The 13,806-nt window shown below is 35.7% G+C and overlaps 1 protein-coding gene across 1 annotated transcript in view; it reads left to right on the forward strand.

Moving 5' to 3' along the window:
- Positions 1 to 13,806, forward strand: part of DDAH1 (dimethylarginine dimethylaminohydrolase 1) — a 63,745-nt gene that overhangs the window by 28,633 nt on the left and 21,306 nt on the right. The window contains exons 2-4 of the mRNA XM_070746624.1: positions 10,459 to 10,558; positions 11,919 to 11,992; positions 13,286 to 13,405. Of these exons, the coding sequence (XP_070602725.1) occupies positions 10,459 to 10,558; positions 11,919 to 11,992; positions 13,286 to 13,405 (294 nt within the window). The remainder of the gene's footprint in view (positions 1 to 10,458; positions 10,559 to 11,918; positions 11,993 to 13,285; positions 13,406 to 13,806) is intronic.

Raw genomic sequence — 13,806 nt, forward strand, 5'->3', positions numbered from 1 at the left:
ATGATTTAGCTTTACTAGATAAATGGTCTAAGCAATGGAAACTGCAGTTTAATGTTTCCAAATGTAAAATAATGCACTTGGGGAAAAGGAATCCTCAATCTGAGTATTGTATTGGCAGTTCAGTGTTGGCAAATACTTCAAAAGAAAAGGATTTAGGGGTAGTGATTTCTGACAGTCTCAAAATGGGTGAACAGTGCAGTCAGGCGGTAGGGAAAGCAAGTAGGATGCTTGGCTGCATAGCTAGAGGTATAACAAGCAGGAAGAGGGAGATTATGATCCCACTATATAGAATGCTGGTGAGACCACATTTGGAATACTGTGTTCAGTTCTGGAGACCTCACCTACAAAAAGATATTGACAAAATTGAACGGGTCCAAAGACGGGCTACAAGAATGGTGGAAGGTCTTAAGCGTAAAACGTATCAGGAAAGTCTTAATGAACTCAATCTGTATAGTCTGGAGGACAGAAGGAAAAGGGGGGACATGATCGAAACATTTAAATATATTAAAGGGTTAAATAAGGTCCAGGAGGGAAGTGTTTTTAATAGGAAAGTGAACACAAGAACAAGGGGACACAATCTGAAGTTAGTTGGGGGAAAGATCAAAAGCAACATGAGAAAATATTATTTTACTGAAAGAGTAGTAGATCCTTGGAACAAACTTCCAGCAGATGTGGTAGATAAATCCACAGTAACTGAATTTAAACATGCCTGGGATAAACATATATCCATCCTAAGATAAAATACAGAAAATAGTATAAGGGCAGACTAGATGGACCATGAGGTCTTTTTCTGCCGTCAGACTTCTATGTTTCTATGTTTCTATGTTATTAATGGGATTTCCTTTGACCAGGATTAAATGACCAGACTTTAAAGATCTGCTTATAAGAGATGTCTTTGCTTTATTTTTTTTTTAGAGAAAGTCATTTTAACCCATTCCAAATACTGTATATATTCTACCCAGTTACTTTAAAAAGAAAAATATTTTCTGAAAAGATTAAATAAAACAAAGGCATGTTTAATTGTATTAATTAACTAATTTTATAATTCAAAAAATCTTTTGTGTCAATACATACATATTAAAAATCATTTGTAATCCTAATCACACTACTAGACAAGTTTCATTTAATTTAGCAAGATTTACTGTTGAATAAACATGTAGAATTGCAATATTTAAACTCCCATCTACTAACAGAAATAAATTCTATCTATCTGTCTGTCTATATTTATTTATGTACATGGTGGAACACATTCAATTTGAAATTATGGATACAGGGTTAAAGGTTTTACGGTTAGTAGAATTTGCGACTGAGTTATAAAGAATAAACTGGAATAACTCTATAATTTGTAAATATGGTAATGTTCTTGGTTTAAAATATAACAAATCAGTACACCCTCATTTTGGTGGAGGGGTTTGAACAAATGATGTTGGGTAGCGGGAGCACATATCACTGTGCATTGTCTTTTGTGTAGTGTGCATCTGTTTTTATTATTATTAAAAGTAATAATTTTTTTAAAAAAATCTATATTTATGCATGCATGTATGTATGCAGGTGGCAAGTAGATTTATTTGCCTCACAACTTAAAACATTAGCTGACTTACAACATTAAAAGTTGTAAAAAATTAAAACATAAATATTTCTTAAAAACGATAAAAATAATTGCAATCAACAGTAAAATTCTATAGTCTATATACCTTACTTAATCAAGGTTAAAAGAAATATATTACTGTGCCCTTATACTGATACTGCTTGAAAAAAAATGCTTGACTTTATGTTGTTTCTCCTTCCTATCTTGAGCTGGATTTTAGCTGTCTCACGGCTTTTTCATGTTTAAGCTATTTGAGTCTGAACTTGGCTTTAATTAACTAAAATCAAGAGGGTCATCACAATCCTAGAGAAAAATTCCCCAAGCCTTTGTTCTATGAGGTTTATATAAGGTAGCAAGATCTACTTTCTAATGCGTTTTGGTAGGATAAAATTATGTTCCTAAGCAAGTTGTTGAAATATATTACTAGGAAATGTACCCATCACAGTAATAGTTTGTTACACTTGATGCTGCCTGACGCCCAATGCCTCTCTGTCTCTTTCTGTATGTGTACAGTATGTTGGATTTTGCACTGGCTTTGATCTGAGCTGAACTAAGGATGTTCTTCATTTAGCATTCCAAGTAAGCTTCATAATATTTTGTTACACTAATATGTATGATTCAGTGAACTTAAAAGATTCTGTAGACATACGGCCCTTATGAATATTAAATAATATTTATCTTAAGAGGAAAAAGAAATCTACCACAGCATCTTAATTAGCTCTAATATTCTATTGTCATCCTTCCTTCCCCAAATCTGCAGTTATTCTATTGGGTAAGAGAGTTATACAGTAAAGTGGAAAGTATTTTCGGTTTTCCTAACAGCTCATAACTCACCCAATGGATCAAGTATTTAGCAGCCAAGAAGAAGCAAGTTCAGATGATTCAACTTGTGTTGCTCTGTGGAAACAAAGGGAAGAGAAGATATGACAAAGGCGTCCACCCCAAGGATAAAACACCCAGTCAGAAACTGAGCAATGTGGTATACGCAGTGAGCCATATGCAGATCTGTACTGTACATTGGGGAAACAAAACAACCACTTCATAAACACACGCCACAACATAGGAGAACAAACCCATCAGGACTAGATTCAGTAGTCCATCTGCATTTAAAAGACAAAGGTCCCTCTTTTGAAGATAGTAGAATCCATGTTTTGGACAGAGAGGACCACTGGCTGAAAGATGGGTCAAAGAGACCATCTATGTCAAAATTGAATAGCCCTTTCTCAACAGAGAGGGAGAGATCTATCTCCAGTCTACAAATAGGCCTTTCAACAGTTCCAAGAAGGCTCCACACTCATTTGACCTTGACGACACAAATAAAACTCCAGGTGTCCTTAAAAACATAAGAAGAGGCATGCTGAATCAGGCCAAAGCCCATCGAGTCTAGCATTCTGTGTCACACAGTGGCCCACCAATTGTATATGGGGATCTTGAGCAGAAAGAGAAGGCAAAACCCTCCCTTAATGCTAAAAGAATGCAAATGGCCAACTGTAAGGAGTATAAATCCTTCCATTCCCCACCATCCAGTCAGAGCTGAAGAAGCTTCTTGGATGAGAAGCCAGATGTCTTGAAACAAAAACCAGAAAGTCCAGTTGCCTCTTGAAAGAACACCTTTGGGACAAACATGACCTGGATGACTGAGAATCCCCATAGACAGTCCTTCATTTGGTGGCAAGCTAGAACAGAGGCTATAGAGACAGGATAAAACTGTCAATGGGAACTCAAAATGTTATACCAATATAGTTTTCTGCTGGCTTAAGAATGAATGGATAGTACTTTAACTGAGCGATAAGAAAGACTCTCAAATAAGGTGTTTCATACCATAATTGTTCCTCATTTGTATAAGATTCTCATTACATTCCTTTCTATTATTTTAATCTACTGTATTTGTCTTGTTAAAAACTCATTGGATTCATTAGATGCTCAATCTATTTTTTTAAACTAATCCAGTTAGAATACCTCATTTAATCGGTCTTATGCATGTTTGAGATTCTCAGCTAGCTGATTTTTAAATTGGAATGTAAGGCAAATGTGGATAAGATCAGAAGCATTTTTCTTTTAATCAGACCAATATCATTTGTCACAATGCAACAAAAATATTTTAGTAGATTTGGTACTTCAGTCCCATTTAGAGAATCAACTAAATTATACTATAATTGCCATATATTTACACTGTAAATGTATGCTGATTCTGGAAAAGCAGAATCCTAAAACATAACTGCATCTTCCATTTATTTGTTCTGAAGTCATTGGGAACTATAGTCTATTACATGCATTTGGAGGATAACTTATTAAGGAAGGCTGTCTTAGTATATTTACCTACATCCATTTCAAATATATGTAGCTGCCAACTTGGTAATTTTTGTTACCAAAAATTCTGTTCAATTGTCATTAAAGTAGAAGAGTTATCTAATATTATGAGATTTTCCTTTTCAGTTTTTGACAACTATTAATTATCACTTGCTCAGTTGACATGAATCATTTTCATGATTCAGGCAGTACTCCAATGGTAAGAGTAAATTAGTGTTTAATCTACACAGGGAACTCATTCAGTATTGGATAGTGTTATGCATTCCTATGAATCACAACTTGGATATGAAATGCAGATGAGAGTCCTTTTAAATCTTTGTGAAGAATATTTTTGGATCATACATGCATCATTTTAATCCCAAACTCAGACGATATATTGATTTTTTTTTTGCTAGTCTTAGAAAATGTTTTCCTTTTAATAAATGGCCATGATAGATGCTTATGTTTGTCTTTATGCATAAGAATTCTTATTTCTTATTTATTTTTTAAAATTAGAATGACAATTAAAAAGGAAGACTCAATATGAAGAGTTTCTAGGAGCAGGAAGACCAGGCAGTTAAAATAAAGTTGCTAGTGTTCTCTGAAAAGGAGTAAATGTTCTGAATATTTTTGTGTCAAGCTCTGAACAAACAACCTAGAAAAAACAGAACTGTAGAACATCTCATTGTTAGGAAAAAGGAATGTTCTTACATGACTTGATTATTATTAACATTTTCAAGCAGTTCTATTAGCAATTTAATGGAATATTGGTTATTCATGGACAATAATAGCTGTAGTTGAAACGTCCATTATGTTCTCCCTTTCCCATGCACTTTGGAATGAGTAGAATGTGATAGCTGAGCTTTCAGCAAGCTTCATGAATTTTAAATACTTTTCACTGCCTCCAAAAGGGGGAGGCACATGGCATGTGGTCAATGGTGCAATTGGAATTAGCAGTCACTCTAGTATTAGGTGTCTCAAAAGATAATGAATGCTTGGCTTATGCAGGTGCATTCTTGGCCTGCCTTGCATGTCTAGGCAGAATAGATTATGCCTCTTTAGTTCGACATCTTGTAAAACAGCCAATTGTTACTTTGTGCAGAGGAAGGTATTCAAAATATCGCTTTGTCAGCATACATGACTCTGGCTTAATTATTTGTTTTTGTTATGTCCATCATCTTTAGTCAATCAGTTTTTAACCAAATTTTTGCAGTATGATAATGTAAACCCTCACAAAGTGTTTCTTTACTTCCACAATGTATCTCCATAACTTATCTTGATACTCTTTAGTGTTCTAGCGTTCTTGTTCTTCTACATCATTACAGAATTGAATGGGAATTTCTCTCTCTTACTGTGTGCATAAATATATTGCTGCAGACTGAGGCACATCACACAAAAGAGGAAGGAAATATGCATAAAATATCAAGTAAATACTATAATTAAAATAAAAATGGAGTATAATTCACCATAAGAGAACCAGTATGGTGTGTGGTTAATATGCTGGCCTACAAACCAGGAAACTGAGTTCTAGGTCTTCCTTAGGCACAAAAGCCAAACTTGGAGGCTAGTTACACTCTCTCTGAAGCTAATCCACCTCACAGGGTCATTGTTTGAACAGATCAATCCTTCAAACAGAGAACCTCTTCAGACAGAGCAATGCCTTCTGACTATCAAATACAGCCCAGGGCTATATATGCTGACATCTAGAGTCCATCACTGCAATACAGATTCAAAACTAATGATAGCATGTAATAAAACCAGGTGCTGTTTTTGTTTTTTTGTTTTTGTTTTTTTAAAAGATCAGATCACTGTTGATTGCTGTTGTAACAATCATTTCTTGTTTGGAAAAAGTTTAAAAATGACTAAAATAAAACTGCAATTACTTGTTTGGCTATGATCTGTGGAGACTGTGACTTCATTCATGATACTTGGATGCAGATACATGGATATCTTTTTTTATGTATGCTAAGACTATGGTAGTATTTGTTCCAATTTAATTGCTGCTCATGGACATATGACAAGAAACACAATGCAATATCACACATTAGTGTGTTAAGTATATGTTAAAACTGCATTAATAGTATGGCAGGTCAATATTTTCTATGAATTAAAAAGAAAGATATTGTTAATTATACCCGTATATCTCTCTGAGTGCAGTTCATAATGTTGACAAGCATGCTTTTTTCCTTCTTTTAGAGAAAGATGCTAATTTATCCTGGACCTTTTAGAAAGGTCTTTTGGCAATATTCATTTTAGATATTATCTTGTTATTAGTACCATTGCTGAATGAAAAAAATTTTTCCCCTTTATTGCTAATTTTCCCCCTCTTAATAATCATGCTGCTTCATTCCTTCAGAGAGGCAGATTTTCCTTTTTCACTTTTTTCTATTATTGCTAGACCTTGAAATGATTCCCATGAATGATAATTTAAGTAGTCCTTGCATAAGGGCCATTGTTTTAATAACTGTTCCAAGTTGCAGCGGTGCTGAAAAAAAGTAACTTATGATTAGTTATCGCATTTACAACAGTTACAGCTTCCTTGAGAGTCACGTGATCATGGTTTGGGTTATTGGCAACTGTCACTGAATTATGACACGTCTTGCAGTGGTGTGATTTTGCCGTTTGTGATCTTCCCAGCTGGTTTATGACTATAAATGATTCACGTAATGACTGCAACCAGGACTGCTGGAATAACACTATTGTTGTTGTTTTGGTTAACAGCCATTTTGCTTAATGATGGTGTTGCTTGTCCCAATTAGGGTACTTAAGCAAGAATTAATTGTTCTACAAGGCTGGAGCCTACTCTACTAGGACATGCTTAAAAGCAGTATGTGAAAGAAAAGCTATCAGTATGCAGAAATGTAGCTCCAGAACGATTGATTGGGCATGTATGATATAATGAGCCAGATGGCACAGATCCATTTATACATATTGGCTTCTTGGAAAATGCAGAGTCTGTAGTAGGCTCATGCAGCACTTTAGATTTAATTCCAGAAAGGGCACACTCTGAAACATTTTTTTTGTAACAGAGCCCAGAGTGCTGCATGGTGTACTGAGTGATAGTTTAAACTAGACAACATATCTGAGTAACATTCAGATCAATGTTTGCGTTAATGCATGTGTATATGATTTTTAATTATAAATGGAGAAGATTCAAAGCACCAAAAAATTTAAATGCATAATCTGTAGATCTGTTTTGATATCTGCTTGAATTAGAGGAAGGAGCATATTTGAGGATAATGATAAAAAAATTAGAATATATAATAATGGGGGGAAAAGCTTATACTTTATATCCCTTTGCTTTACCAGTTTTTTATTATTATTAGTAGCATACCCAGCCAGATGTTCAGATTGGATTTGGCAATTTTGGTTTAGTACTTATCGAGTCCTTTCCAAGGACCTGGGATAGGCAGATGCATTGTCTCAGGATGTAAGCCACGGGTCCCCAAACTTGGCAACATTAAGACTTATGGACTTCTATTCCCAGAATTCTCCAGCATAGAATTCTGGGAATTGAAGTCCACAAGTCTTAAAGTTGCCAAGTTTGAAGATCTCTAATAGGCTATCTTGCATTGTCACTTCTTTGAAAATGATTTGGGAGGTTGAGGATGATATTAATATACTTTTCCCAATTTTAAAGTACATCAGTAAGTATGAGACAAAGCAATTATGTGCTGGAAAATTTATTCCTCATTAAATGGCATTTCAGATTTATTTTAGGAGTTGAGGATATAATAGAGTTGTTACACTAACCATTTCAAAGAATATTTATATATCATTACAATTACAAACCTGCTTTGTAAACTGTTCTATGCTATTTGCAGTGAAGTATTAATTTTCCTCTCTTCTTTCTGCCTGTCAACCTGTTCATATTTCCTTACAATTGAAAAACATTTGTTTAGTTGCCAGAGCTGTGATAACTGAGTACCGGGAAATAATTTCTAAGAAATGTCTTGCATTTAAAGTATGTTGGCACAAATATAGAGGATACAGGTATTTTACATGCAGCAGTTGAAAAAAAAATGATGAACTGAATCTGTGCAATGACTAATGAGCTCCATTTTTAAGGTCCAGGGATTGAAGAAATCATATTCTTACAAATACCATCAAATCCATTTAGTATTCTTTCCCTTCAAACAAAGTTCAGCTGGCTTAAACCCAGAGTCTCTCAACCAGACTTATTATGGATTAGATACATTCCATCTCACAACAGGAATGTGCTTATTAGGAAGGGGGGGAAATGGGGAACAAAGCAATAAAGGCTTAACCATTTAAGTGCTTGATATATGGAAATGCTTATTAGAAAATATTTTCTTCAGCTGAGACTATTATCTTCAGCTGAGACTATATGCAACTTTCATGTAAAGGATATGTACAATGCACCATTTAGAGAATGGTAGACACAGTTTCTCTGCTTTTATAATGTGCATTTTAACTTCCAAGGGAGAACCTTAAAAAGATGTCCATCAAGTGAAATCATCTGGGTTTTTTAAAGCTGCAATGTTATAAATCCATCCATATTTAATTAAACACAGAGTTTAGCTATTGGTATCAATTGAGCAAACTATTCACAACTGAAGTTACATTGATTTCATTAAATCAATGACAGAGTTTGCATCCAAACTGTAGCTTATTGTCAGTCAAATATAGACATAGGTAGCTTATATACTGCTCAAAAAAATAAAGGGAACACTTAAATAACACATTCTAGATCTGAATGAATGAAATATTCTCATTGAATACTTTGTTCTGTACAAAGTTGAATGTGCACAACAGCATGTGAAATTGATTGTCAATCAGTGTTGCTTCCTAAGTGGACAATTTGATTTATTTGAATATATATTGTGTTGCTTAAGCGTTCCCTTTATTTTTTTTTGAGCAGTGTATTTTGCAAGTCAAAAGCCAAGTTGTACTCTACCAAAGGATGGTTTTTAAATACAATAAATTAAGAAACAGTGAAGAATGCACTGTTGAGGAACATAGCTTCCATTCAGGCGACCCTCATCCCCATCTCACAACTCCCTGGCTGTCTGTGACAAGGTCAGAAGGGTGTGCATGCCCGAGGAGACCCCCAAGCGAGCACCAAAGTGTGCACTCGTAAGACAGGTGGCTGCTCGCTTAGGGAGGGTCTTTGGACATGGCTTCTTTCCTGCCCTAAGTATCTGTCCATTGCCTTGCCTGGGCCCTCCCCCCACTGTAGCTCTTCAGCAGAGTGAGGTGGGCATAGGCTCCAGCCTGAAGCGGCAGGAAGCAAAGGGTCCCTTTGCTCCTATGACCCTCCTCACCCTCCTTCTCCTCTTATGCAGGGTGGAGGGGGCATTGCAAGGCAATGGCCGGACCCATAAGACAGGAGAGAAGCAGCCCTACGCCACATTTGCGTGTAAGACAGCCTTAGCTTCCTGCCGCTTCAGGCTGGAGTTCACACCCTCCCCGCTCAGCCAAAGAGCTGCGGAGAGGGGGGGGGGATGGAACACAGCAAGGCAATGGCCAGATCCTAAGGGCAGGAGAGAAGAAACCACATCCAAAGACCCTCCAAGTGAGCAGCCACCTGCCCTCCATGCACAACACAGCCAGCCAGGGCGTTGTGAGAGGGCGAGGAGGGTTGCCCAAAGCCTTCATTGAGGATGGCAATCATTCCTCAGCACACAGAAAGAGAAGGGCAGAGAGAGGGAGAAAGAGAGTGGAGGGGAGGAGAGAGAGATACCTTTTTCTCGTAAAAAAGAAAACAGAGAGCCACAAAACCTTGGCAGGCATAGCTGGGGGCATGTCATGTGACTTTGGGAGTGAAAACAAGTAGGCCACACCCAGCCAGGTTTTGTGGCTCTGGGTGTTTTGTTTTCTCTGGGAAAGGGGTCCAAATGGCTCTTTGGGTTTTTAAGTTTGCCGACCCCTGTACTTCCCTAACAATCACACCAAAGCATCTAAGATTGACTTTATTAACTATCTAATTGTAGTTCAAGGAATAATTTGCTAGACTTGACACAAAAATTATAGCAAAGCAGTTCCATATTTATTGATGAGTGGTCAGCTTGGACTATTTAGTTATTTATTATATATACTGCCCTTTTTTATATCCCCATATATTAAAAGAGTTGACATTTTTTAACAACAAAGATGACTTGGCATAGAAATATTCTAGTTCAAAACTGGGGTAAATGTATAACTGAGTCAGAATATCTGTGGATATACTGTATAATATATGTTTTACATTTTCTCTAGAGATTTAAATTGTCAAGATGTATATAACAGAAACGCAGGGAAATTATTGTCATCAAAATATGACAAAAATATGCTATTATTATTTTTTAAGATATTTTCTTGAAAGTTTTCGTGATTTTTATAAAAATGATTTCCCTAAACAGTTTATTGAATTCATCTTTTTCTTGAATATATTGTAACCAGAATACATAGAGTATAATTTTGGATCATTAAGAGTGCCAATAGTATCATTTTAAAGTTTAATAAAGCTGACTTATTAAAAGAAGCATGGTTTAGCTAGAGTAAATATTAAGTTCAGAAGTGTGCAGATATTTTAAGTTGGCATCACTAAACCATAATTTTGTTTCATTTTTTAAAAACAGGTTGAAGCAATGAAAACAGCACTTAACAGTCTCAGCCTGAATATTGTAGAGATGACAGATGATCAGGCAACCTTAGACGGAGGAGATGTTTTATTTACAGGTATAGTAAGATTAAAAATCTTTTTTAATAATTGAATTCTGCAGACAAGTTGATTATAACATATTCACTCACTAGAATATGTGCAAATTCTCCTAATACAATATTAAATTAGTAAATTTGCTTTCCTCTCATTGACATTACATTTTCAATATAGTAAATCTTTTTCTAAGGTAAAATTTGGTCTTGTTATAACAAGTGAAGGAGAACAAATATATTATTATTATTATTATTGTTATTATTATTATTATTATTATTTATTAGATTTGTATGCCACCCCTCTCCGTAGACTCGGGGCGGCTCACAACAGTGATATAAACAATGCATAATGTCAAATCTAATAATTAGAATCTAAAATAACAATAGTACATTTAAAAAGTCTAAAAAGCAAGGAACCCCAATATAAAAAAAGCATACATTCAGTCATATCATACACAAAAGCTACATAGGCAGGGGGAGATGTCTCAGTTCCACCACGCTTGACGATAGAGGTGGGTTTTAAGAAGTTTACAAAAGGCAAGGAGGGTGGGGGCAGTTCTAATCTCTGGAGGGAGCTGATTCCAGAGGGTTGGAGCCGCCACAGAGAAGGCTCTTCCCCTGGGTCCCGCCAGATGACATTGTTTAGTCGACGGGATCCGGAGAAGACCAACTCTGTGGGACCTAACCGGCCGCTGGGATTCGTGCGGCAGAAGGCGGTCTCGCAGATATCCTGGTCCGGTGCCATGAAGGGCTTTATAGGTAATGACCAACACTTTGAATTGTGACTGGAAACTGATCGGCAACCAATGCAGACTGTGAAGTATTATTGGTATTATGTCTTGTGTTAAATGTTATGAATTATGATCAGAGGTGGGTTATAACTTACCTTGCTGCCAGTTGGCTTCCTTCGCCCCGCAGTGCTGCAAACCCCCAAAACCAGCTTCTGTGCATGCATAAAAGCAAAAAATAAAATGGCGCCAATTATAGCACCGCCAAGAGAACCAGTTTGGGAGTGTGGCCAGCTTGCTTCTGCTGCTGGGTCGGTGGGAATTCCCGCTACTGTTCTATAGAAGTGGTCTGAACTGGCAGGAAGCCACCTGTGATTATGATATCAAAAAAGATATTGAGAACATTTAGGTCTTAATGATCCTATATGTTTTATTGCAAGCAGGGAAAAGAAAAACAATTTCACTTTAGATAAAATGCCAATTTAAAAAAAACGTTAAGTTCATAGCCTAAACAGGAAAGTGGAAATAAAATTATAGCCTCATAAAGGTTAACAAAAGAATGTTTGCAACAGTCCCATTATAATAGACTTTTGATAATTTTTGGTTCTTCTAGTCCATGCTGCTTATAAGCTAAATATATATTTTCTGTTTTTAAGGTCGGGAATTTTTTGTGGGTCTTTCAAAACGGACCAACCATCGTGGTGCAGAAATCCTGGCAGACACCTTTAAGGTTAGTAGATTTACAAGTGTTCTTTCTGGGTATAGCTATATAAAGGCATGGGGATTTGTACAATTCCCCACCTGAGCCTACCTCCTGACTGTGATGGTTGGTTTCCAACACCAAGCCTTCATAGGATTTATTTTAACCAATTGGGATTTATAAAACATATTCATACACATACCACCATAAGCCATATACAATGGTAACAAACAATTGTCATTGCATTCACATTAAACTAAAGCCAAACAGGAATTACCTTGGAATACAGTAATTAGGAATTACTGTGATGTGTGAACCAAGCCAATATTCTATTTTAAGATTTATCAGCAGGCTAAAAAATGAGGAATGTAATACATGATGCCTTAAGCTAGTATGATTTTTGCATAAAATTCCATTACAGATGAAGGTAAATAATGTAATGTAATAAATTATCATCCAAAATTACCAAAGATTTTTATGGTAGTATGATACTAAACTTATTCTAACAATATAACTGATTGAACTTAGTTAATTACACTGGATGTTTATAAAGTGTTTATAAAGTGTTAAAGTGTTTTAATTTACAGAAAGTCAACAAGTTTGTTTTACAAATGATGCTGATTTCTATTTTTCCCGGTTCCTGTTCTTAAGAATAGGTGATCTTAATGCTTTCCAATATTGTAATATATTTATTTTAGCTGATATTAATAAAAATTATATAAATTGTAAATGTACAAGCTTTTTTTCTTGGAATAATTGTTCATCTTTCATTTGTTTTATGAAATAATGGTGACATACAAAAGAAAATTGTCTAGTGAACAGCTATGTTTCTAGAACTGAGTGTATTTATCTCCAAAATATAGGCAGATAGTCAGACACTGAAAAGTACAATTTACAGGTAGTCCTCATCTTACCATATTTGGAACCAACATTTTAATCGCCAAGTTGCTCAGTAAGCCTTGCCTGGTTTTACAACCTGTTTTGCCACAGTTGTTAAGTGAATCACATAGTTCTTAAGCGAATCTAGGTTTCCTCATTGGTTGTGCATGTCAGATAATAGCTGGAAAATTCACCAATTGTAATCATGTGATCCTAGGAAGCTGCAACCATTATAAATATTTACCAGTTACCAAGCATCCTCATTTTGATCACATGGTCATGAGGAGGCTATGATTTGTCATGCAAGGAATCATCTTAAGTCATTTTTTTCAGTGCTGCTGTAATTTCACATGGTCACTAAATGAATGGTTGTAAGTCAAGGACTATCTATCTGATTGGCTTAATTTATAAAACAATTAATCTAAACATCTCATTTGTATGCAGGATTATGCTGTTTCTACAGTCCCTGTTGCTGATTCCTTGCATCTGAAAAGTTTTTGCAGCATGGCTGGACCAAACCTCATTGCTATTGGTTCAAGTGAAGTTGCGCAGAAAGCCCTCAAGGTAAGCATTGCAAGATGAGCATTGCCTGTGTATTATTTATATAGCAATATTTTATGTTTAAAAGAACAGTCTTTATAGGCTGCAAGTATAAATGAAAATCTGTTCTCAATAAACTTGAAATAAAGGGCCAAATTCAGCCTGATATAATTCAGTGTGTGTTTATATAAATAAACAGGTTTCTAAAGTTGCAAATAAAATCACAAAATGTGCTGGGGGTTTCATTATTACAATAGCAGCAAGCATGGAAAATAAATCTAATCTCCCTGGTTGCAGTCATGGCGGGGGGGCAGGGGGGAGAATCAGACCTTACAGTCCTGCTTTGGGAGTGAAATGAACGCTGTATTAACTTGAATATTGCAAATTGGGTCAAGTACAATAAGCAAATAAAAATAAATCAAATG

This window comes from Erythrolamprus reginae, chromosome 3 (assembly GCF_031021105.1).
Source record: "Erythrolamprus reginae isolate rEryReg1 chromosome 3, rEryReg1.hap1, whole genome shotgun sequence".
Classification (NCBI taxonomy): Eukaryota; Metazoa; Chordata; class Lepidosauria; order Squamata; family Dipsadidae; genus Erythrolamprus; species Erythrolamprus reginae.